A 24,050-nucleotide genomic window follows, 5' to 3' on the forward strand; every position below is an offset into this window, starting at 1 on the left:
GTGGTTCCCAGAGAAGGCCCTGTGGACAGTTGGGCATCCTGTCCTGCATTACAGGCATGAATCCAGAGCTGATGTGTTACCCAGTGCCACAGCTGCCCCGGCTGCCTTGTCCTTTTCATCCAACTCAATAAAGGTTTGACCTAATCTGTGCAAGCTACTGTGCATGGTGCTGTGTGCAGCTCACCTTCTGTCAATCCCGGCCTTCCTTTGCCAAGGGCAGGGACAGAACAGGGAAGTCTTCGTCTCTCCTTATAAGGCAGATCACCATGCAGAGCCTCAGCAAGGAAAACCACAGCTCTGTGTCCGAGTTCATCCTCCTCGGCTTCTCCAGTGAGACGCAGGTCGGAATGGCCTTGTTTGCTCTCTTCCTACTCCTCTACCTCACCACCCTTGTGGGCAACGGACTCATCGTCATGCTGATCTACCTGGACTCACACCTCCACACGCCCATGTACCTTTTTCTCAGTGTCCTCTCTCTGGTGGACATGAGCTATGTCACTACGACTGTGCCCCAGATGTTGGTTAATATGGTGTGTCCGCAGAGGACCATCTCCTGGGGAGCTTGTGCAGCGCAGATGTTCATCTTCTTGGTCCTGGGCATTGCTGAGTGTGTCCTCTATGCCATTATGGCCTATGACAGGTACGTTGCCATTCGCTTCCCCCTTCACTATACGCTACTCATGAGCCCTTCCATTTGTGTCAAGATGGTCATCGTCTGTTGGTCCATTAGCATAGCTGGGGCCCTGATCTACACTGTCTTCACCATGCATCTGCCTTACTGTGGCCCCTACAAGATAAACCACTTCTTCTGTGAGGTTCCTGCTATCCTGAAGTTGGCCTGTGCAGACACATCTTTTAATGACAGGCTGGACTTCATCTTGGGTTTCCTCCTGCTTTTGGTCCCACTCTCCCTCATCCTGACCTCTTACATCCTCATCTTTGCCTCTATCTTCAGAATCCGCTCAGCACAGGGGAGGCTCAAGTCCTTCTCCACGTGTGCTTCCCACGTCACTGTGGTCACCATGTTCTATCGGCCGGCCATCATCATGTACATGAGGCCCGGTTCTTGGTATGACCCAGAGCGGGACAAGAAGCTAGCGCTGTTCTACAATGTTGTCTCTGCCTTCTTCAATCCCATCATCTACAGCCTCAGGAACAAGGATGTAAAGGAGGCCTTTCTGAAAATATTTAGAGTCAGAAGGACAGTTTAATGTCTCAAGATGTTTCAGAGTTGTCCATACATGGGCAGACTGGATGGGCCCATTTGGTACCACACAGGTACCTCATCTGACCAACCTGAGTCTTCCTGCAGCTGTAAGCAGCCAGAAGAGGGTGTGGCCAGCCCTAACCTGAAAGTCCTCTATCACTGGTTGGAAAATGTTCAGCTCCCATCACCCAAAGACTCAGTTGAGTACTGAAGGCAAAGGAGTTCTTTACAAAGACTATGTCCTTGTGGTTCATGGCCATTGCTTTTGTGCTTTTCCTGGGTTCTCTCCTTACCTCTGGAAGTTTATGTCAGTTCAGCATGATGGCAGTCACATGTTTAACAGGCACCCATGCTCTTTCACAGTGTGAAAATGACACAAAGAGTCATTGGGGTGAAAATTACATAAAGAGCAGCAGATTATGCAGGGACACAGTCTTGCATTACTGTCTGACAAACACAAGGAATATTTAGCATTGCTTTTTGCACTAGGTGCTTATAAAATCAGAGCTAGAATTATTTTAGACATATATGTGTAACAATATGGCTAATAACTAGTCTAGTCTGGTCTGGGCTCAGCTTGTAGAATTGACTCTTACCTGATCAGTTTAAAATTTACATTTTCAATCTCATTTTTTTTGGGCAAAAGATTTGAATAGACATTTCTCAAAAGAAGGCATACATATGACAAACGGGCATATGAAAAGGGGCTCGACATCCCTGATCATCAGAGAAATGCAAATCAAAGCTACAATGAGATATCGTCTCACCTCAGTTAAAATGGCTTTTATCCAAAGGTCAGGAAATAACAAATGCTGGTGAGGATGTGGAGGAAAGGAAACCCTCGTACACTGTTGGTGGGAATGCAAATTAGTACAACCACCATGGAGAACAGTTTGGAAGTTCCTCAAAAAAGTAAAAGTAGAGCTATCATACAATCCAGCAAGCAACACACTGCTGGTTCTGTACCCAAAGAAAGGAAATCAGTATATTCAAGAGATTTCTGCACTCCCGTGTTTGTTGCAGCACTATTCACAATAGCCAAGGTTTGGAATCAACCTAAATGTTCATCCACAGATGAATGGATAAAGAAAACGTGGTAGCTGTACACAATGGAGTACTACTCAGCCATAGAAAAGAATGAGATTCTGTCATTTGCAACAACATGGATGGAAATGGAGTTTATTATGTTAAGTGAAAGAAGGCAGGCACACAAAGACAATCTTTACATGTTCTCCCTTATTTGTGGGATCTAAAAAATCAAAGCAATTGAACTCATGGAAGTAGAGAATAGAAGGATGGTTGCCAGAGGTTAGGAAAGGTAGTGAAGGTCAGAGGGACTAGCAGAGGAGGTGAGTATCATTAATGAGTACCAAAAAATACAAAGAATGAATAAGACACAGTGTTTGAGAGCACTATAATAAATAATAATTTAATTGTACATTTAAAAACAACTAAAAGAGTATAACTGGATTGTCTATAAAACAAAGGATGAATGCTTGAGAGGATAGATACCCCAAGACTACAATGTTGTCTCTGCCTTCCTCAATCCCATCATCTACAGACTCAGGAATGAGGATGTAAAGGAGGCCTTCCTGAAAATACTTAGAATCAGAATTATGTGACTCTAAGTCAAAGAATTATATGATTATTATGGATTGTTTGCCTGTACTAACATATCTCATGTATCCCATAAATACATCACCCTACTATGTACCCATAAAAACTTTTTAAAAATAAAATACACAAATCTCATTTTTATTTGAGAAAACAGACACAAGTTGATCATTCCTTATCAAATATACTTGGAACCAGAAGCATTTCAGATTTTGGCTTTTTTCAGATTTTGGAATATTTATATTACACTTACTGTTTCAGCCTCCCTCATCTGAAAATCCAAAATCTGAACACTCCAACGAGAATTTCTTAGAGCATCAAGTTGGCACTCAAAAGATTTCAGATTTTGGAGGATTTCAGATTTTGGATATTTGGATTAGGGATACTTAATCCATATACACATTTCATAAAAGAAAAATATATGTGTGCATTGTGCATACCTATATCTATATGCACATATCAATAGATAGATGCAGAGATAAAAATGGAGATACAGAAACAGAGATTATAGACAATTATGTAACAAAGATTTCATTTTCCCCCACATAAAAGAAACGTTTGTTAATATTTTGCCATTTTTAGTCTGTCTTTTTTTTTTTTTTAAAACGGATTACCTAACAACAGATAAAGTTGAAGTGCCCTTTGAACATTTCAAATTTCCCTGAATCAACCACAATTGCATCCATGAGCAATGCATAGGATTGTTCTTGTGTGTGTTTAAAGTTTTGTAAGTGGTAGCATGATGTCAATACAACTCAGAAAAAATTTCAACTCAACTTCACGTTTCTGACAGCTACTCATTTGATAATTATAGGGGCAGCTCATTCTCTTTAATAAGCATCTGAGCTTATTTCAGTTGTCCAATTTCCTATTGTTGAATATTGGTTTATTTCCAATTTTTCACTATTTAAATAATTCTGTGACTAATGACTTTGGGCATTTCTCCATATGTACGCATTTTTTAATGCATAGAAGTAGACTTTGCAGATTGCAGAATCAAAGAAATTTCCAATGTATTAGATGCTGCAAAGTATTTTTCCATGTAGTTATACCAACTACACCTCTCACCCTCACCAATGCTTGACATTGTTTATCTATCTCAAACATTCTAATGTGTTCATCCATCTCATAGATGAAACGTGGCAACATTATTCTTTGTTTCATTTGCAATTCCCTGGTTGCTAGTGAGTTTAACATCTCTTCATGAGATTGTTGTTAGTGTCGTGTAGTGCAGCAGGCTCTGGAGTCAGACCGCAGGGTTTCAATTCCAGTTCCATCCTTTATCAACTCAGTGACAATGGGCAAGTAGCCGAACTTCTCTGACTCTCAACTTCCTCATCTGTAACTGGAAGGAACAGTATATACCTGAGAAGGTTGTTAGAAGGAGTAAATGATGTAATACATGTAAAGTGCTTTCTGTAGTGAATAACAAATACTAAGTGCTCAATGAATGAGATATTGTCTTTTCTTAATTTGTAGTTTGTTACACATTTTGGACATTAATTTTTTGTCTATTACATGCATTGAAAATATCTTCTATAAGTTTATTATCTCTTTTCTTTATTTAAAGTTTAATAAACTTTTAAAAAGTTTTTACTTTATTAAAAGTAACACATTTTAAAGTTTATTTATGTTTTAAAATATTATAAAACAGAAATGAATAAAAAGAAGAAAATAAAAATTATTCATTACCTTAGACCTGGAGATAACTACTAACATTCCAGTGTTGGTTGGGTGCAGTGGCTCACACCTGTAAACCCAGCACTTTGGAAGGCTGAGGCTGGCAGGTTGCTTGAGCCCAGGAGTTCGAGACCAGCCTGGGCAACATGGTGAAACCCTGTCTCTACAAAAAATGCAAAATTATCGGGTCATAATGACATGTTCCCAACTACTGGGAGGGCTGAGGTGGGAAAATCATCTGAGCCTGGGGAGGTTGAGGCTACAGTGAGCCATTATCATGTGACTGCATTCCAGCCTGGGTGACAGAGTGAAACCCCGTCCAAAAACCCCCTCCCAACATATTCCAGTGTCTGTTGTAGGGTTTAAGTTTTTTTAATTGCTTCTGTTGATATTTTTGAAGAAATGTATATAACATTCTTTTTTTTTTGAGATGGAGTCTCACTCTGTCTCCCAGGCTGGCATGCAATGGCGTGATCTCGGCTCACTGCAACCTCTGCCTCCCAGGTTCAAGCAATTCTCCTGCCTCAGCTTCCTGAGTAGCTGGGATTACAGGTACATGCCACCGCGCCCAGCTAACTTTTGTATTTTCAGCAGAGACGGGGTTTCAACATCTTGACCAGGCTGGTCTCGAACTCCTGACTTTGTGATCCACCCGCCTCGGCCTCCCAAAGTGTTGGGATTACAGGCATGAGCCACCACGCCCGGCCCATAACATTCTTAAACAATTTATTTGTTTTCATGACTTTTGAACTGAATTATACAGCATTTATTCTTCTGTAACTTGCCATATTCACCCAATAATAGTTTTTCTGACATTTATGAATGTTTATTTCTTTTCACTGCTGAAGAGTATTCTTTACATTTCCTTATGGTGAATAGAAGAGAATAGAACAGAATAATGACTTTTGAAGAACAGAATTCTTAATTTAATGGAGATGAACTTATGAATCTTTTCCTTTGTCGTTATAAAGTGAACAAATGTCAAAGATTTTACTGAGCTTATCAACTCATGAAGGAACCAATAAGGTATTAGGACTGGTTTCAAGCAAGAATTTGTATTATAGACATTTACATTCTCTATTGAACAAACTTCATTTGTATTGTGATTGATAGGAATCATTTGTATTGCTGTGAGCATATTGCATTACATTGCATATGCTATTATAGAATTGCATAGCTATTCTATAACTTAACAGCTACGACTGCAGAGTTGTAAAATACCTTAGTCCTTAGACAGTCAATCAAATGTGCACACTTTGACTGCCTATCAGATAATCCTCAGAGGATCTGTTAGATGACACCCTAAACCACACTGAGAGGACCCTAAGTAATTAACCCCTCTTGCCCTTTTGCAAGTCTTAGATGCTCTTTTTCTGACAATAGCCCCTCTTGTGATCTTAAATAATCTTCAAAGATTATTTTTGATCACAAAAAGACTGGTCTCATTATGTTTGGCCTTATTGTTTATATAGGTGTAATAAGAACGTTAACCATATAGGCTTTTTTGAGTTTGCTTCGTAAATCTAGAGACACGTAGTATTGAGCAACTTCTAAAGCCAAAGAATAATCTCTGGTCTGAAAGTTTTCATAAACATTAACTTTGCAGCTCTAGCTCAAAGGAAGGAAGTGGTTTTCTTTACCTCCTCTAAGGTCAGGATCTTGCAAGTCAAATAAAAGGCCAGTTTTCCTGGGGAGGCTTTGTAGAGATTGGCCTACAAGTACACTTAACCCTGATTAAAAGACGTTAATTCTCAAATATGATCTGGGCTATATAATTCATTTGACCAATATATCTGAGGTAAAAAGAAAACAGTTTCTATTGAACATGTGCTAATAACTATGTTGCTATAAAAAGTAAGGAGACTAACAAGTTTCTGAATTCTGATGGGTTAGTAAGAATCAGATATAAGTTTAAAATGCTTCATTTTAGTTTACAAAAACAGGATTTACTTAATTAGTGTTAGAGACAGCTTGACAGAAGAAAGGGGTTTTTCACATATCCATAAAAAATAGAACATTAAAAATAATAGCAACAACGATCTAAACAAATAACCTCATTGGTTCATTCAACTCTCCATAATTAACTCTAGCTCTGCTAAGTCTTGGTCAGCAGTGAGTATCATGGAATCTGCCTGATATCAGACTGAAAAAGAGTCATGGGAATCCTGACTCAGTCCACTCGGCACATCTGGAAATGTGCCTAAGAGATATCAGCTCGGAAGCCTGTACTCAAGCATCTATTTCTGAAATAGCAAATGTTCAGAGTACTTGGTAAGTCCTTTCTATGAGGCTCTGAGACTATTGTTCTTTATTGAAGATACAAATTCTGGCCTGTGGCTTATACCCAAGCCTTTAGGCAAGCGTCAGAGAGAACAGATGCTACCTGTAAGTGATGAAGACTGAATGGATGTCGTTCATTTATCACAGCAGCCGATTATGTCAGATGGAGGGGGGTAAAGTTCTCTTTTTAGGTACAGTGCATAATTATTTCGTAAAGGTTTGATCCAGGTTTTCTTCATGAATAAAAACAATATTTTGGGCAGGGAGGGCACAGATAAATCCTAGGAGCCTTCTCATGCAGCATACAGTTTCTGGAATGTTTACATTAATTACGCTTCATTTGTACAAACTTAATGTAGGGAAAGCTGGAAATTTCTTCTGATTGGACAATCTTTATAGTTCTTACAATAGTGTTGAACTAAATAAGGAATGTGGAGCACACCAATCAGACCTAATTATTTCTGCCGTCTCTATTTTTATAATGTAAAAGAATAAATCTTTTTGATTTTCCAGGGACATTCTGGGAAATTTCAGATAGTTTTAGGTAAAAAGATACCCTGAGATGATTTCATTTTTTAAGGTTTAAGATCTGATCTTGGGAAGGTAAAAAAATCAACATTTTATCACATGCATATGATAGGTTCAAAGGTATATATGAGAATTAGTATTTGGTAACCTATTCTAATCAAAGTGTCAATAAAATGTTTTAAAATGGGCATAGCAAAAGGCACCAGATCAAGACATAGATCACAGCCAGCACCCCATAAACCTTCTTCATGCTGCCTCCCAGTTACTGTCCCTCCAAAGTTAACCACTTGTATCTAGATTCGTTTTGGCTGTTAAGAAATTTCATGTAGGCAGAATCACACGGTGTGCACTGACCTAATTTTGCATGAAGTGTGCAATGTTGTCTTCTACCTAGTTGGTAAACTTCTAGTGTCTGCCTTATTCAACACAGGATTCCTCTAATGCCTGCCACAGTGCTCGGCACATACTAGGTTCTCAGTGAACATTAGGAGACTGAGTGAACAACAAATGAATGACTTACAAATGAATACCAGGAGGTATTGAGAAGTGTATTAGTGTTCTATTGCTACATTAAAAATTACCGTAACATTTAGTGGCTTAAAACAGCAAACATGTATTATCTCACACTTCCAGAAGCCAGGAACCCTAGCATGACTTAGTTGGGTCCTCTGCTAAGGGTTTCTCCCAAGGCTGCTATCAAAGCGTCAGAAGGTGCTACAGTCATCTCGAGACACAATGAGGAAAAGATCTGCTTCCAAGCTCACTCAACGTGATTGTTGGCAGTAGGCACTTCCTCCTGGGCTGTTGACAGTTGGACGCATGGTCTCAGTTTCTTGTCTGTTGGACAGAGGTCACCCTCACATGGGCCTCCCCATAGAGCAGCTTACCACTTGAGCAAGTGATTGACAACAAGTGATTGAGAGGAGTCAGCTTTCCAGCATAATGGAAGTCACAGTCTTTTATAACCAAACCTCAGAAGTGATATCTCGCTGCTTTTGCCCTCTTCTACTCAGGAAAAGTAAAATACCAGGTTCAGCCCACACTGAAGGGCTGGGGAGTTCCCAAGGTGTGAATAACAGGGGACAGGGGTCCTTGGGGTCATCTTAGAAAGCTGTCTACCACAGAAGGCAGGACTGAAGCTCAGAATGGAGAGCTGACAGGGAATAGTGAGTGGGTGATCATCTGCTCATCTGGATGGTGAGCGAAGCCAGGACATTTGAGGAGATTTCCCAAACGGAGCACACACTCATTGACCCCTATATCCATGGTCTCATTCTCATAATAACCCTGTCTGGTAGGTTAAATTACCTTCATTTTGTAAATGAGACTGGCACTAGAGAGCTAAACTGCCCTGCCCCACAACCAGCATGTGGAAAAAAAAAAAAAGACTCCATCATGTCCAATTTCAAAACTTATGTTCATTCCTCTGTGCTGCATGCTTCACCGGCAACCTGACATTGCCATCCTTGCACCCCTCTTCCTTCTCTTCTTTCCAAGTTTGATATTTGCCAGAATGGCTGGAAAGGTTTGTAGTCACTTCTCAGTTTTCTCATCTATAAACAGGGATAGCAACTCCTTTTCAGGACTATGAGCTGCTGTTATTTCCATCTTTTCCTATGAACAGAAACTTCTCCTTCACACCCAAGCAGATCTCCAGGCATGTGGGGCTCCAGCTCACCTGGATCAGCAACCTGAGCCATGCCACTAATTTCTGAGCAGAGACCATGGTGAAGCGGAGCCCTCTCTGTTCCATGGTCAGGCAGATCTCCAGACATTTAGACACCCACTCACCTGGATCAGCAGCCTGAACCACCCCAACCTTCCTGTGAATAGATTGTGGTGCAGCAGGACCTTCTCTGCTCTTCACTCAGGTAGATCCCCAGACTTTCAGAGCAACCATTCCCCTGGGTCAGTAGCCTGAGCCAACCCATTCCCTGTGCAGAGATTGTGATGCATGCAGTGGTGCCCTCCACACTCCATACCCAGGCAGATCTCCTGACACCTGAAGCACCTACTTTCCTGCATTAGGAAAAGGAAAGGCTGCCATTTCCTCTCCATGCAGAGAATTTGGAGTGAAGGAGGCTTCCCAGCTCTACACCTAGGCACACCTCCAGGTGCTTGGTGGCTGCCTACTGGATTCTCCCTTGGCACTTGTGCTTGCCATTGGAGGACCTGTAGGTAGACCTGCCTGTTCTGGCCCCGCTATCTTGCCTTACCCCAGCTGATCATGGAGCTCTGACCACTGAACACTCCATGGATCAGCCCGTTGCCTGAGGCAACAGAGAGCTTCTCCAAGTAAACAAGGATCAGGTATATACCCAGCCATATTAGCCACAGCCGGCTCTTACCCATATAGGTTTGACCTATACCTTACCCCAGCTGATCAGGGAGCTCTGACCACTGAACACTCCATGGATCAGCCCGTTGTCTGAGGCAACAGAGAGCTTCTCCAAGTAAACAAGGATCAGGTATATACCCAGTCATATTGGCCACAGCTGGCTCTTACCCATATAGGTCATTTATTGGCCCACAGGGTGAACTACACAGCCCAATATAAAACCTGCTGATGGAAGTGCATAGGGTTATAAGAAGCAAAGCCAAAATGATCCTCTCCAATTCTCTACATTTATATCCCCTGGGGAGGGAGGCAAGGGAAAAAATAATATCACACAGGGGTGTCCAAGGGAGAGAATACAGTCACAGGTTTTTAGTTTCTGTTTCCGGTTAGACCAGTAAAGCCCCCTTCTCATCCCTCATTTCTGCTTATCACTAGAGACAGAAACTAAAAACCATGGCTTCAGACTGTTAAAAGCATTAAAAAGAAGAAAAAGAACAACAACAACAACAAAATAAGGCAGGTTGGGTAAGCTTGGATAGGGGAAGAAAGAAAAAAAATTCTATCTGCGTGAAAATAGTTACCAAAATTATAAGTGCCAGTGTCTCCAAATGAGAAAGAACCAGCATAAGAATTCTAGCCCCAAGAAAAATCTAAGTGTAATGGCACCACCAAAGGATCACACTAGCTTTCCAGAAGTAGTCCTTAACCAAATAAACAAATCCACAGCCAACATCATCCTTACCAGCCAAAGCTGGAAGCATTCCATTTAAGAACAGAAACAAGACAAGGATGTTAACAAAAACAAGCAATGGGGAAAGATGCCCTGTTCAACGAATGATGCCGGTTAACTGGCTAGCTATATGCAGAATGAAATTAGACCACTACCTTTCACCATATACAAAAATCAAGATGGATTAAATATTTAAATGTAAATTAACGACATCCATTCAGTCTTCATCACTTACAGGTAGCATCTGTTCTCTCTGACGCTTGCCTAAAGGCTTGGGTATAAGCCACAGGCCAGAATTTGTGTCTTCAACAAAGAACAGTAGTCTCAGAGCCTCATAGAAAGGACTTACCAGATACTCTGAACATTTGCTATTTCAAAAATAGATGCTTGAGTACAGGCTTCCAAGCTGATATCTCTTAGGCACATTTCCAGATGTGCCGAGTGGACTGAGTCAGGATTCCCATGACTCTTTTTCAGTCTGATATCAGGCAGATTCGATGATACTCACTGCTGACCAAGACTTAGCAGAGCTAGAGTTAATTATGGAGAGTTGAATGAACCGATGAGGTTATTTGTTTAGATTGTTGTTGCTATTATTTTTAATGTTCTATTTTTTATGGATATATGAAAAACTCTTTTCTTCTCTCAAGCTGTCTCTAACACTAAGGAAATAGATCCTGTTTTTGTAAACTAAAATTAAACTTGTATCTGATTCTTAATAACCCATAAGCATTCAGAGACTCATTAGTCTCCTTAATTTTTATAGCGACATAGTTATTAGCACCAATAGAAACTTTTCTTTTGGCCCCAGATATATTGGTCAAATGAATTATATAGCCAAGGTCATATTTGAGAATTAACGTCTTTTTATCAGGGTTAAGTGTACTTGTAGGTCAATCTCTACAAAGCCTTCCCAGGAAAACTGGCCTTTTATTTGGTTTACAAGATCCTGACCTTAGAAGAGGTAAAGAAAACCACTTCTTTTCTTTGAGCTAGAGCTACAAGGTTAAAAAAGAAAGAAAGAAAAAGAAAAGAAAAAAGAGAATCACTTCTTGGCCAGTGAGAACCTTAGTGAATTTGGAGGTATAGCAAATAACAGTGAATGTTTAAAGTCCAATTTAAGATTGTTTATGAAAACTTTCAGACCAGAGGTTAATTCTTTGACTTTAGCAATTGTTCAGCACTGCATGTCTCTAGATTTGTGAAGCAAGCTCAAAAAATCCTATATGGTTAACATTCTTGTTACACTTATATAAAGAATAAGGCCAAACATAATGAGACCAGTCTTTCTGTGATCAAAAATAATCTTTGAAGATTATTTAAGATCGTAAGAGGTGCTATTGTCAGAAAAAGAGCATCTAAGACTTGCAAAAGGGCAAGAGGGGTTAATTACTTAGTGCCCTCTCAGTGTAGTACTGGGTGTTGTCTAGCAGACCCTCTGAGGATTATCTGATCGGCGTCAAAGTGTGCACCTTTGATTGACTGTCTAAGGACTAAGGTATTTTACAACGCTGCGGGTATAGCTGTTAAATTATAGGATAGCTATGCAATTCTATAATTGCATATGCAATGCAATGCAATATGATAATAGCAATGCAAATGATTCCTATTAATCACAATACAAATGAAGTTTGTTCAGTAGAGAATATAAATCTCTATAAATCAAATTCTTGCTTGAAACCAGTTCTAACACCTTACTGGTTTCTTCATGAATTGATGGGCTCAGTAAAATCAACTCATTCACTTCATAATAATAAAGGAAAAGATTCATAAGTTCATCTGCATTAAATTAAGAATTCTCTTCATCAGAAGTCATTATTCTATTCTGTTCTATTCCATTCTATTCTATTCTATTCTATTCCATTCCATTCCATTCCATTCCATTCCATTCCATTCCATTCCATTCCATTCCATTCCATTCCATTCTATTCTATTCTATTCCATTCCATTCCATTCCATTCTGATCTATTCTATTCTATTCACCATAAGGAAGTGAAAATAAATAAGCATAAGTAAGTCTTTAAAAACCTATTATTTTTTAACAATAGGTTTGACTATGGGTGACTGGCAAATTACAGAAGAGTATATACTGTATAATTAGGTTCAAAATTCATAAAGACAAATAAATTGTTTAAGAATGTTATGTACATTTCTTCAAAAATGTCAGTAACAACAATTTAAAAACTTAAACCATAGAACAGACACTGGAATATGTGGGGTTATTTTGTGTTTTTGAGACAGGGTCTCACTCTGTCACCCAGGCTGGAATGCAGTGGCGTGATCACAGCTCACTGTAGTTTCAGTCTCCCCAGGCTCAGATGATCCTCCCACCTCAGCCCTCCTAGTAGTTGGGAACATGTCACTATGTCCAGATAATTTTTCACTTTTTGTAGAGGCAGCATTTCACTATGTTGCCCAGGCTGGTCTCAAACTCCTGGGCTCTGGCAACCTGCCAGCCTCAGCCTTTCAAAGTGCTGGGTTTACAGGCATAAGCCACTGCACCCGGCCAACACTGGAATGTTAGTAGTTATCTCCAGGTCTAAGGAAATGGATGGTTTTCATTTTCTTCTTTTTGTTCATTTCTGTTTTACAAAATTTTAAAACATAAACATGTTTTAAAACATGTATCACTTTTGCATAAAGAGGTAATAAACTTATAGAAGATATTTTCAATGCACGTAATAGACAAAAAATTAATGTCCAAAATGTATAACAAACTACAAATTAAGAAAAGACAATATCTCATTCATTGAGCACTTAGTATTTGTTATTCACTACAGAAAGCACTTTACATGTATTACATCATTTACTCCTTCTAACAACCTTCTCAGGTATATACTGTTCCTTCCAGTTACAGATGAGGAAGTTGAGAGTCAGAGAAGTTAGGCTACTTGCCCATTGTCACTGAGCTGATAAAGGATGGAACTGGAATTGAAACCCTGCGGTCTGACTCCAGAGCCTGCTGCACTACACGACACTAACAACAATCTCATGAAGAGATGTTAAACTCACTAGCAACCAGGGAATTGCAAATGAAACAAAAAAAAAATGTTGCCACGTTTCATCTATGAGATGGATGGACACATTAGAATGTTTGAGATAGATCTAAACAATGTCAAGCATTGGTGAGGGTGAGAGGTGTAGTTGGTATAACTACGTGGAAAAATACTTTGCAGCATCTAATACATTGGAAATTTCTTTGATTCTGCAATCTGCAAAGTCTACTTCTATGCATTAAAAAATGCGTACATATGGAGAAATGCCCAAAGTCATTAGTCATAGAATTATTTAAATAGTGAAAAATTGGAAATAAACCAATATTCAACAATAGGAAATTGGACAACTGAAATAAACTCAGATGCTTATTAAAGAGAGTGAGCTGCCCCTATAATTATCAAATGAGTAGCTGTCAGAAACGTGAAGTTGAGTTGAAATTTTTTCTGAGTTGTATTGACATCATGCTACCACTTACAAAACTTTAAACACACACAAGAACAATCCTATGCATTGCTCATGGATGCAATTGTGGTTGATTCAGGGAAATTTGAAATGTTCAAAGGGCACTTCAACTTTATCTGTTGTTAGGTAATCCGTTTTAAAAAAAAAAAAACAAGACAGACTAAAAATGGCAAAATATTAACAAACGTTTCTTTTATGTGGGGGAAAATGAAATCTTTGTTACATAATTGTCTATAATCTCTGTTTCTGTATCTCCATTTTTATCTCTGCATCTATCTATTGATATGTGCATATAGATATAGGTATGCACAATGCACACATATATTTTTCTTTTATGAAATGTGTATATAGATTAAGTATCCCTAATCCAAATATCCAAAATCTGAAATCCTCCAAAATCTGAAATCTTTTGAGTGCCAACTTGATGCTCTAAGGAATTCTCATTGGAGTGTTCAGATTTTGGATTTTCAGATGAGGGAGGCTGAAACAGTAAGTGTAATATAAATATTCCAAAATCTGAAAAAAGCCAAAATCTGAAATGCTTCTGGTTCCAAGTATATCTGATAAGGGATGATCAACTTGTATCTGTTTTCTCAAATAAAAATTAGATTTATGTATTTTTTTTATTTTTAAAAAATTTTTATGGGTACATAGTAGGGGGATATATTTATGGGATACATGAGATATGTTAGTACAGGCAAACAATCCATAATAATCATATCATGGAATATGGGGTATCTATCCTCTCAAGCATTTATCCTTTGTTTTATAAACAATCCAATTATATTCTTTTAGCTATTTTTAAATGTATGATTAAATTATTATTAATTATAGTCTCCCTACTGTGTTATTAAACATTGCGTCTTATTCATACTTTGTAATTTTTGCTACCCATTAAGTGCCCCCACCTCCTCTCCTACTCCTTCCTATCCCCCACTACCTTTCCTAACCTCTGATAACCATCCTTCTATTCTCTACTTCCATGAGTTCAATTGCTTTGATTTTTTAGATCCCATAAATAAGGGAGAACATGTAAAGATTGTCTTTCTGTGCCTGCCTTATTTCACTTAACATAATAAACTCCATTTCCATCCATGTTGTTGCAAATGACAGAATCTCATTCTTTTCTATGGCTGAGTAGTACTCCATTGTGTACAGCTACCACGTTTTCTTTATCCATTCATCTGTGGATGAACATTTAGGTTGATTCCAAATCTTGGCTATTGTGAATAGTGCTGCAACAAACACGGGAGTGCAGAAATCTCTTGAATACACTGATTTCCTTTCTTTGGGTACAGAACCAGCAGTGTGTTGCTTGCTGGATTGTATGATAGCTCTACTTTTACTTTTTTGAGGAACTTCCAAACTGTTCTCCATGGTGGTTGTACTAATTTACATTCCCACCAACAGTTACAAGTGTTTCCTTTCCTCCACATCCTCACCAGCATTTGTTATTTCCTGACCTTTGGATAAAAGCCATTTTAACTGAGGTGAGACGATATCTCATTGTAGCTTTGATTTGCATTTCTCTGATGATCAGGGATGTCGAGCCCCTTTTCATATGCCCGTTTGTCATATGTATGCCTTCTTTTGAGAAATGTCTATTCAAATCTTTTGCCCAAAAAAAATGAGATTGAAAATGTAAATTTTAAACTGATCAGGTAAGAGTCAATTCTACAAGCTGAGCCCAGACCAGACTAGACTAGTTATTAGCCATATTGTTACACATATATGTCTAAAATAATTCTAGCTCTGATTTTATAAGCACCTAGTGCAAAAAGCAATGCTAAATATTCCTTGTGTTTGTCAGACAGTAATGCAAGACTGTGTCCCTGCATAATCTGCTGCTCTTTATGTAATTTTCACCCCAATGACTCTTTGTGTCATTTTCACACTGTGAAAGAGCATGTGTGCCTGTTAAACATGTGACTGCCATCATGCTGAACTGACATAAACTTCCAGAGGTAAGGAGAGAACCCAGGAAAAGTACAAAAGCAATGGCCATGAACCACAAGGACATAGTCTTTGTAAAGAACTCCTTTGCCTTCAGTACTCAACTGAGTCTTTGGGTGATGGGAGCTGAACATTTTCCAACCAGTGATAGAGGACTTTCAGGTTAGGGCTGGCCACACCCTCTTCTGGCTGCTTACAGCTGCAGGAAGACTCAGGTTGGTCAGATGAGGTACCTGTGTGGTACCAAATGGGCCCATCCAGTCTGCCCATGTATGGACAACTCTGAAACATCTTGAGACATTAAGCTGTCGTTCTGACTCCAAATATTTTCAGAAAGGCCTCCTTTACATCCTTGTTCCTGAGGCTGTAGATGATGGGATTGAAGAAGGCAGAGACAACATTGTAGAACAGCGCTAGCTTCTTGTCCCGCTCTGGGTCATACCGAGAACCGGGCCTCATGTACATGAAGATGGCCGGCCCATAGAACATGGTGACCACAGTGACGTGGGAAGCACACGTGGAGAAGGACTTGAGCCTCCCCTTCACTGAGCGGATTCTGAAGATAGAGGCAAAGATGAGGATGTAAGAGGCCAGGATGAGGGAGAGTGGGACCAAAAGCAGGAGGAAACCCAAGATGAAGTCCAGCCTGTCATTAAAAGATGTGTCTGCACAGGCCAACTTCAGGACAGCAGGGACCTCACAGAAGAAGTGGTTTATCTTGTAGGGGCCACAGTAAGGCAGATGCATGGTGAAGACAGTATAGATCAGGGCCCCAGCTATGCTAATGGACCAACACACAATGACCATCTTGACACAAATGGAAGGGCTCATGAGTAGCGTATAGTGAAGGGGGAAGCGAATGGCAACGTACCTGTCATAGGCCATAATGGCATAGAGGACACACTCAGCAATGCCCAGGACCAAGAAGATGAACATCTGCGCTGCACAAGCTCCCCAGGAGATGGTCCTCTGCGGACACACCATATTAACCAACATCTGGGGCACAGTCGTAGTGACATAGCTCATGTCCACCAGAGAGAGGACACTGAGAAAAAGGTACATGGGCGTGTGGAGGTGTGAGTCCAGGTAGATCAGCATGACGATGAGTCCGTTGCCCACAAGGGTGGTGAGGTAGAGGAGTAGGAAGAGGGCAAACAGGGACATTCCGACCTGCGTCTCACTGGAGAAGCCGAGGAGGATGAACTCGGACACAGAGCTGTGGTTTTCCTTGCCGAGGCTCTGCATGGTGATCTGCCTTATAAGGAGAGACAAAGACTTCCCTGTTCTGTCCCTGCCCTTGGCAAAGGAAGGCCGGGATTGACAGAAGGTGAGCTGCACACAGCACCATGCACAGTAGCTTGCACAGATTAGGTCAAACCTTTATTGAGTTGGATGAAAAGGACAAGGCAGCCGGGGCAGCTGTGGCACTGGGTAACACATCAGCTCTGGATTCATGCCTGTAATGCAGGACAGGATGCCCAACTGTCCACAGGGCCTTCTCTGGGAACCACCCACATCATAGAAAACAAGGTATTATGTAGCCGTGTTTGTAGCTGGCAACCCAGCCACTCCTGAGTTCTACCGTGGGTGCGCACGTGCCCCAGCCTGGACTGGGTAGATGCCTCTGCTGAAAATCTAATTATGACCTGCGGGGGCGTAGGGTTCTGTCACCCCAGAGCTAGTGTGCTGGCAACCTAAGGTCACAGGGCGGCTGAGGTGATGGAGGAGAAGAGAATGAAGGTCCTCCAAAGATGACAAAAGATGTGCTGGGACGCAGAGGGGAGAGACCTCACAGCCCAGAGCACCTGAGACAGGGACCCTGGTTCCAGGCCTGCTATTCCCACTTTCCCTGAGGCCTGTCTGGGCTTTGTTTCTTGTACTTGGATAGAAATGGGATTTTATGTTGAATCCTTAGGACTGCCACCTTGTGACCACATTTTTAACTCAGCTGTTCCTGAGTGTCCACGGTTGTCACTCACCCAGCTGCTTGACCTTAGGCAAGTCTCTTCACCTCCATTGTCCTCAGTTTCCCCATCTGTTAAATAGAGAGGGAACATCTAGGCACAGGGTTATGGCAAGGAAACTATGAGAGATCCTGTATGTGAAGCCATTTTGCAAAATATAAACCACTAGGCAAATAAAAGGGCTTAGTGTAAGTGGAATGACTCTGGAGATCAGAAGAACTCAGGGCTAGTCCTGCCTCTGCCTCTGATTTTCTTTGTGATCTTGGGTAACTCCACATCCCTCTCTGAGCTTGAGAGCCCCATTTTAAAAATGAAGCTGTTGGATTCAAGAGGGTCCACCCAGCTCTGATGACCTTTGATACCAGGAACCCCTGGCTAGAGACCCATGGTCACATCAGTGCCTGAGCAGCAAGCGTGGGCTGAGCTGAGCAGGACTGTGTTGGCAGGAGATTTATTGTGGGAGCTAGAGATGTGTCCAGAGCATTGGAAAGCACCTAGAGCATAGTCTCAGCCATCAGCACTCTGGAGTCTAGTGGCCTCTTCTCCTATTCCCAAGTCACACAGCTTCTCACTTAGCCTCCTCACCTACTCCAAGTCACTTAGCCTCCCAGGTTCTTCATGTGTAAAATGGGGTAATACCTCCTCCACAGTGAAGATTGCGTGAAATATACCAGGTTTATAGAACATGCTTAACAAATGGAAGCAATTTAGATCCTAGGAAGCTGGGTGGAAGGAGTGGAGAGAGGAGAGAGTAGGTACAGCAGTTTTCTCAAGTGTCTGAGCTTCCAGAGGACAGGGCTGAAAACGTGATCATTAGGGCTTACAGCCACGAATGACAGTGGAGGTGAGGAAGCTGGGAAAACTGACTGAGGCTAAATGGGTGAAAGAAACAGTGTCAGATGCATGTTCTGTGCTTTAAGGAACACCAGTAATTGGCTGAAAGAGAAAACCGTCCCAGATAAGGAATGTTTGTCAAGGTAAGAGGAGACCTAGGGCAGCTCAGGGTCTTGGATACTGGGAGGGAAGACTTTTCAAGAGATAAGGACTGGTCAGCACTACGGATGGCAAACCTGCCACTAGGATGATGAGGGCTGAGAATGAGGAGGTGCCCACATCCTCCTCTCCCCCAATCCACACCCCAGACCTGGACTCATGCAGAGGCGTCCTACGGGCCACCCTTCATCACCTCCACCAGCAGATACTGTGTCAGCTATCATGCCTCTTCTCACATCTCCTTAGACTGGAACTCAATGCCTTTCCCAGTCTGGTGCTAACCAATTTTCAAGTCTGTGCGACTCTCCATGTATCTCTGTGAGGATCCAAAGGGATCCTCGTCTGGGCAGCTGGGATTCCCCATCTCGGAGCCACAGATCCTCTGTGCTAACTGGCTTCCTCCGTGCCTGCCATGTGTGCCACCACCTTTTGCTCTAGCTGTTCCACTGCTGGGAAAGCCTTCTTTAATCCTTTCTGCTTCCTCAGCTCCCACCCTTCCAGGTCCAGCTTGGCTTTGCCTCCTCCTTACCTGACCAGTCCAGCCTTGTTTATTTTATGTGCATGTTGTCTTCCCTGCCTGGCTGAAGGCAGAGGCCATGTGTCTTTTATCTCTCACCATGGTGTTAGTTTGCAGCATCTGGCAGATCCAGGCGTCCTCTTTGTATCAGAAGGGGGTTGGAGAGTAGATTTCTAGTCCCTGAAAAGCCTGGGGATTCCCTGTCCATGTGATAAATGCAGCACAGAATCCCTCGGCTGGATGCAATGAACAGCCAGAAAGTTTAATGCTCCCAAGACATTTCAGGCCTGGAGCTGGTGAGCTGGGTTTCTTTCTGAAGTTTCCACTGGGGACTGAAACTGTTTCCCACTGAGACTTAGAGGAGGGAAGGGTCCTGTGGTTGAGTGGCCACATCCCCGTGTGACACGGTGATAACACTATCATAATAAGATGTGTTTTGTTTCCTCACAAACATTTTTGTGTGCCTTTTACATCCTCAGGCATCTTACCCAAGGCCACACACCCAATAGAGAGAAAACTAAAGCTTGGCTACAGATACAGTAGTCCCGCCTCATCCATGGGGAATATGTTCCAAGACCCCAGCAGACGCCTGAAACTGCAGATGGCTAAAAACTCTAAACATACCATGCTTTTTCCTACACACACATACCTCTGATGAAGTTTACTTTCTTAATTAGGCACAGTAAGAGATTAACAGCAACTAATAATAATGGAATAATTATAACAATATACTGTAGTAAAAGTTACGTGAATGTGGTCTCCCTCTACATATCTTGCTGTACTGTACTCATCTTCTTGTGATGATGTGAGATGATAAAATGCCTATGTGATGGAGGAAATGAGGCGAGTGATGTAGACGTCACAGCTTAGCTTTAGGTGCTACTGACCTTGAGTATAAGCACAGCGATACACCACAGTCGATCTGTAACCAAGATGGCTACTGAGCGACTAACAGCCAGGTAGTGTAGACAGTGCAGATACATTGGACAAAGGATGATTTGTGTCCTGGGTGGGACAGAGCAGGACCGCATGAGATTTCCTGCCGAAATGAAATCTCAGAATGGTGTGCAATTTAAAACGTATGAATTGTTTACTTCTGAAATTTTCCATTTAATATTTTTGGGGCATGGTTGGCTGCAGGTTACTGAATCCACTTGTAAGGAGGACTATTGTTATATAAATGCTACTCATACTTACTAGTGCCCCTGTAACCACCATCTGTTGAAGACTGACTATTTTCCTTAGATGTCTACTCAAGTCTACACACCTCGCTGTGGTATCAATGCTACCAAATCTATTACTCTAACAATGACTACCTACTATTTCACACCCTCTCTTATCAGATGACACACAGGGCACTACACGCAATGTTGTTAATCCTCACAACACAGTCAATATGTCATTTGATAGACCAGAAGGCTCAGAGAGGTTAAGAGAATTAAGTGATTTCACACTTAATTGATGCTGCTCACAGCAAGCAGCAGATAAATTGTATATCCCAAATTTGAACTTAGATCTGTCAGATTCCAAATCATTCTACTGCAGCATTTCTACAACTGGAGTGCAATGCTGGTTCAGAGGGTGTGTACAGTCAGGCTGTAGAATTATTACACGACTGAGTGTAGGAGCCAGATGGCCAAAGGGCCAGGGCAGCTGTGCAGTCTTCCTCTGATCCACTTGGAGGACACTCTCCCCAACTGAGTGCTCTCCTGAGTCTTCCTAGAATTCCAAGAGAGAAAAGCAAGAGACCGGCTTGGTCTCATTAACTGCTGCAAGACAGGACCTACTGGAAAAGAACCTGCCTCACGGATAGGAGGCATTGATCAACTGTGACAGACGGCCCAGTCCAGAAAGATAAAATTCAAATTATTATTTTTTGTATTAATTTTTAAAAATTAATTATATATATATTATTGTGTTTTAGGTTCTGGGGTACATGTGAAGAACATGCAAGATTGTTGCACAGGTACATACATGGCAATGTGGTTTGCTGCCTTCCTCCCCATCACCTATATCTGGCATTTCTCTCCATGTTATCCTTCCCCAACTCCCCACCCCGCTGTCCCTCCCCTAGTTACCCCCTACAGACACCAATGTGTGATGCTTCCCTCCCTGTGTCCATGTGTTCTCACTGTTCAACACCTGCCTATGAGTGAGAACATGTGGTGTTTGATTTTCTGTTTTTTAATGGACAAATAAAAAGTGTATGTTTTATGTTGTACAACATGATGTTTTGAAATATGTATACACTGTTGAATGGTTAAATTGAGCTAATTAACCTATGTATTAATTCACATTTTTTTGTGGTGAGAACACTAAAAGTTCTCTCTTAGCAATTTGCAAATACATGACACTTTGTTATTAACTGTCCTCACCATGGCATGCAATTGATCTCTTGAACTCATTCTTCCTGTCTAACTAAAACTTTGTATCCTTTGACCAACTCCCCCATTCTGCCCTCCTCATCTCTTACCCAACCAGCCCTGGCCACCAACCTTCTACTCTCTACTTCTATGAGTTCAACTTTTTTCGATTTCACATATAAATGAGATCACGTGGTATTTGTCTTTCTGTGCATGGCTTACTTAACATAATGTCCTCCAGGTTCATCTGTGTTGTTACAAATAACAGGATTTACTTCCTTTTAAAGGCCGAGTAGCACTCCATTGTGTATATATACAAATTCCCCACATTTTCTGTATTTTTTCATCCAGTGAAGGTCACTAAGATTGATTCCATGTCTTAGCTAATGTGAATAATGCCACAAGGAACATGGGAATGCAGATATCTCTTCAACAAATTGATTTCATTTTCTTTGGATGTTTTTCCAGTGGTGCGATTGCTGGATGATATTGTAGCTCTATTTTCAGTTTTTGAGGAACTTTCATGCAGTTTTCCATAATGGCCGTACTAATCTATACTCTCATCAACAGTGTGCAAGGGTTCCCTTCTCCACATTCTTGTCAATACTTGTTATCTTTCTTCTTTTTGATAATAATGGGATTTAAATTCTGAAGAATGTGGTGATGAAAGTGAAGTTAGGGGCAAGGTGAAATCCAATTTGGGCACTGGGGATTTAAAGCCAGTGGGAAGTACTTTTACCTTGGTGGAGATCAGTGATGAGGAATCTGGGTCAAAGGTGTCTGTCTGCAGGAGTGGGACCTGGGTCACTGGATGGAAACTGAGGGGCAGAATTGGATGGGTCCTGGTAACTGGGATGGGTCTAGGCAAGAGCAAATCATCTTGAAGGATGGTCCCCAAGGCAAAGGCCAAGGCAGTCCTGTGAGTATAATTAGAGCACAAAGTTGGACAGGCCTGCAGCCTAGCAGAACTGGATGGCATCTCAGAGTATGGGATTGAGACTGCTTAGTACTTAGGTCCCCAGAGACGTAACACATATATCCAGGCCACACGAATGTTTGTTCCTGGCCCCAGCTGTGGGAAGACAGCAGGGCAGGGCCTGTGCCTCCGGAATATGAAGTCAAGAATGGGATTTGGGTGGGGTGGTCTCATATTTTAGTTTTTATGACCCAGTCCTGCTATAGGTCAGTTAACCCCTGTGATTATTTTAAGCATTTCCCTTCACTCTCAAAATGTGTCGAGTTTGGACATTATATGGTTTCCTAGATTAGGGAGCCATGAGCTGATAGCTACCTGACATGGATGGGCCTATCCATGGGCACATGCAGTAGATACTATACAATATAGTTTGTGCTTTAATATGTTTTCTCTCTCAATTATTTATCTGTTCCATACATCGTTCCCTTCCCTAGACTTAGGTTCTTAAACTCTAGAAGACACAGAGCCATTCTTTATTATGAGACACAGAAAAAAAGGCAGATTGGGAGTTGAATGCTGGCCTCACCACTTCCCAGCCATATGATGTTGGACAAATCACCTTCCCTCCTTGAGCTTCATTCATCATATTTAGAACCAAAAACAATGCTGTGAGGATTAAGAAGGTGCGTGTATGGTGCTTAGCACAGGTTCTGGCAAATAAAAGGACTCAGTCGATGACAGGTTCTATCCAGACAGTGATAGGTAGCAGGTATTGAGGGTAAGCATAGTACTTCACCAGTGGGGAGCTGGAACACTAGGAGTAGGTGAGGGGAGCTGACACCTGGATCCCCAGCAGAGGGTCCCTGTCCAGGACACTCACATCTCAGGCATGTGTGGTGGTAATTGCATTCATTTCTAAAAAATGAGCTTCTTGGATCTGGCGTGCTTGTGATCTAAAACAGAGATTTAATGTCCAAACAGAGATTTAATGTTTACTTATGGGGCTGCATATCCATAAATAAGTGAGCAAGTAGGGAATTTAAAAAGATGGTACATGTCTAATATTCCAGGCAGACCTATGTCAGCCATTCAGTAGTTGTTGACTCATTGTATCCTGATCTGGGTTCAAATTTCATGTGATCTCTGCTAGTCACTCAGGCAAGTTACTTAATCTTCGTAAGTCTCAGTTTCTTAATCTGTAAAATTAGGATAATGATATAAACTTTACATGATCTGAGGATTAAGCGAGATGAGGTATTTAAGTATCAAACACTATGAACATAGTATGTGCTCAAAAAATGGGAGAAATCATCATCATCATCATCATCATCATCATCCTCATCATCATTCTCTGTGGTTAGATTTCTAGGAAATGGTCCAGATGAGGCTGAAGCCTAGATCTGCTATTCCAGCATACTTCTCTGACTCTCAACTTAGTTTCTCTTCATCTAACACTTGGCCAGGGTGTAGTGGGACTCAATTTGTTAAAATTATGTAAAGAATGTTTG

General features: G+C 41.3%; 2 protein-coding genes across 2 annotated transcripts; one reads left to right on the plus strand and one right to left on the minus strand.

The window, feature by feature from the left end:
• The first annotated feature begins 266 nt into the window (after positions 1-266).
• Positions 267-1,211, plus strand: LOC105705005 (olfactory receptor 2G3-like). The gene has a single exon (XM_064372150.1). The coding sequence runs from the start codon at positions 267-269 to the stop codon at positions 1,209-1,211; it is 945 nt and encodes a 314-aa protein (XP_064228220.1).
• Positions 1,212-16,089: 14,878 nt separating this feature from the next.
• Positions 16,090-17,034, minus strand: LOC105704938 (olfactory receptor 2G3-like). The gene has a single exon (XM_012434446.2). The coding sequence runs from the start codon at positions 17,032-17,034 to the stop codon at positions 16,090-16,092; it is 945 nt and encodes a 314-aa protein (XP_012289869.2).
• Between the last annotated feature and the right edge of the window lie 7,016 nt (positions 17,035-24,050).

This window comes from Aotus nancymaae, unplaced genomic scaffold (genome assembly GCF_030222135.1).
Source record: "Aotus nancymaae isolate 86718 unplaced genomic scaffold, 86718_ANA_hifiasm-v0.15.2.pri h1tg000007l, whole genome shotgun sequence".
In the NCBI taxonomy this organism is placed as follows: domain Eukaryota; kingdom Metazoa; phylum Chordata; class Mammalia; order Primates; family Aotidae; genus Aotus; species Aotus nancymaae.

Bases quoted from the DNA above. Each gene is read 5' to 3' on its own strand.
- LOC105705005 (XM_064372150.1), top strand. From the start codon at position 267: ATGCAGAGCCTCAGCAAGGAAAACCACAGCTCTGTGTCCGAGTTCATC.
- LOC105704938 (XM_012434446.2), bottom strand. From the start codon at position 17,034: ATGCAGAGCCTCGGCAAGGAAAACCACAGCTCTGTGTCCGAGTTCATC.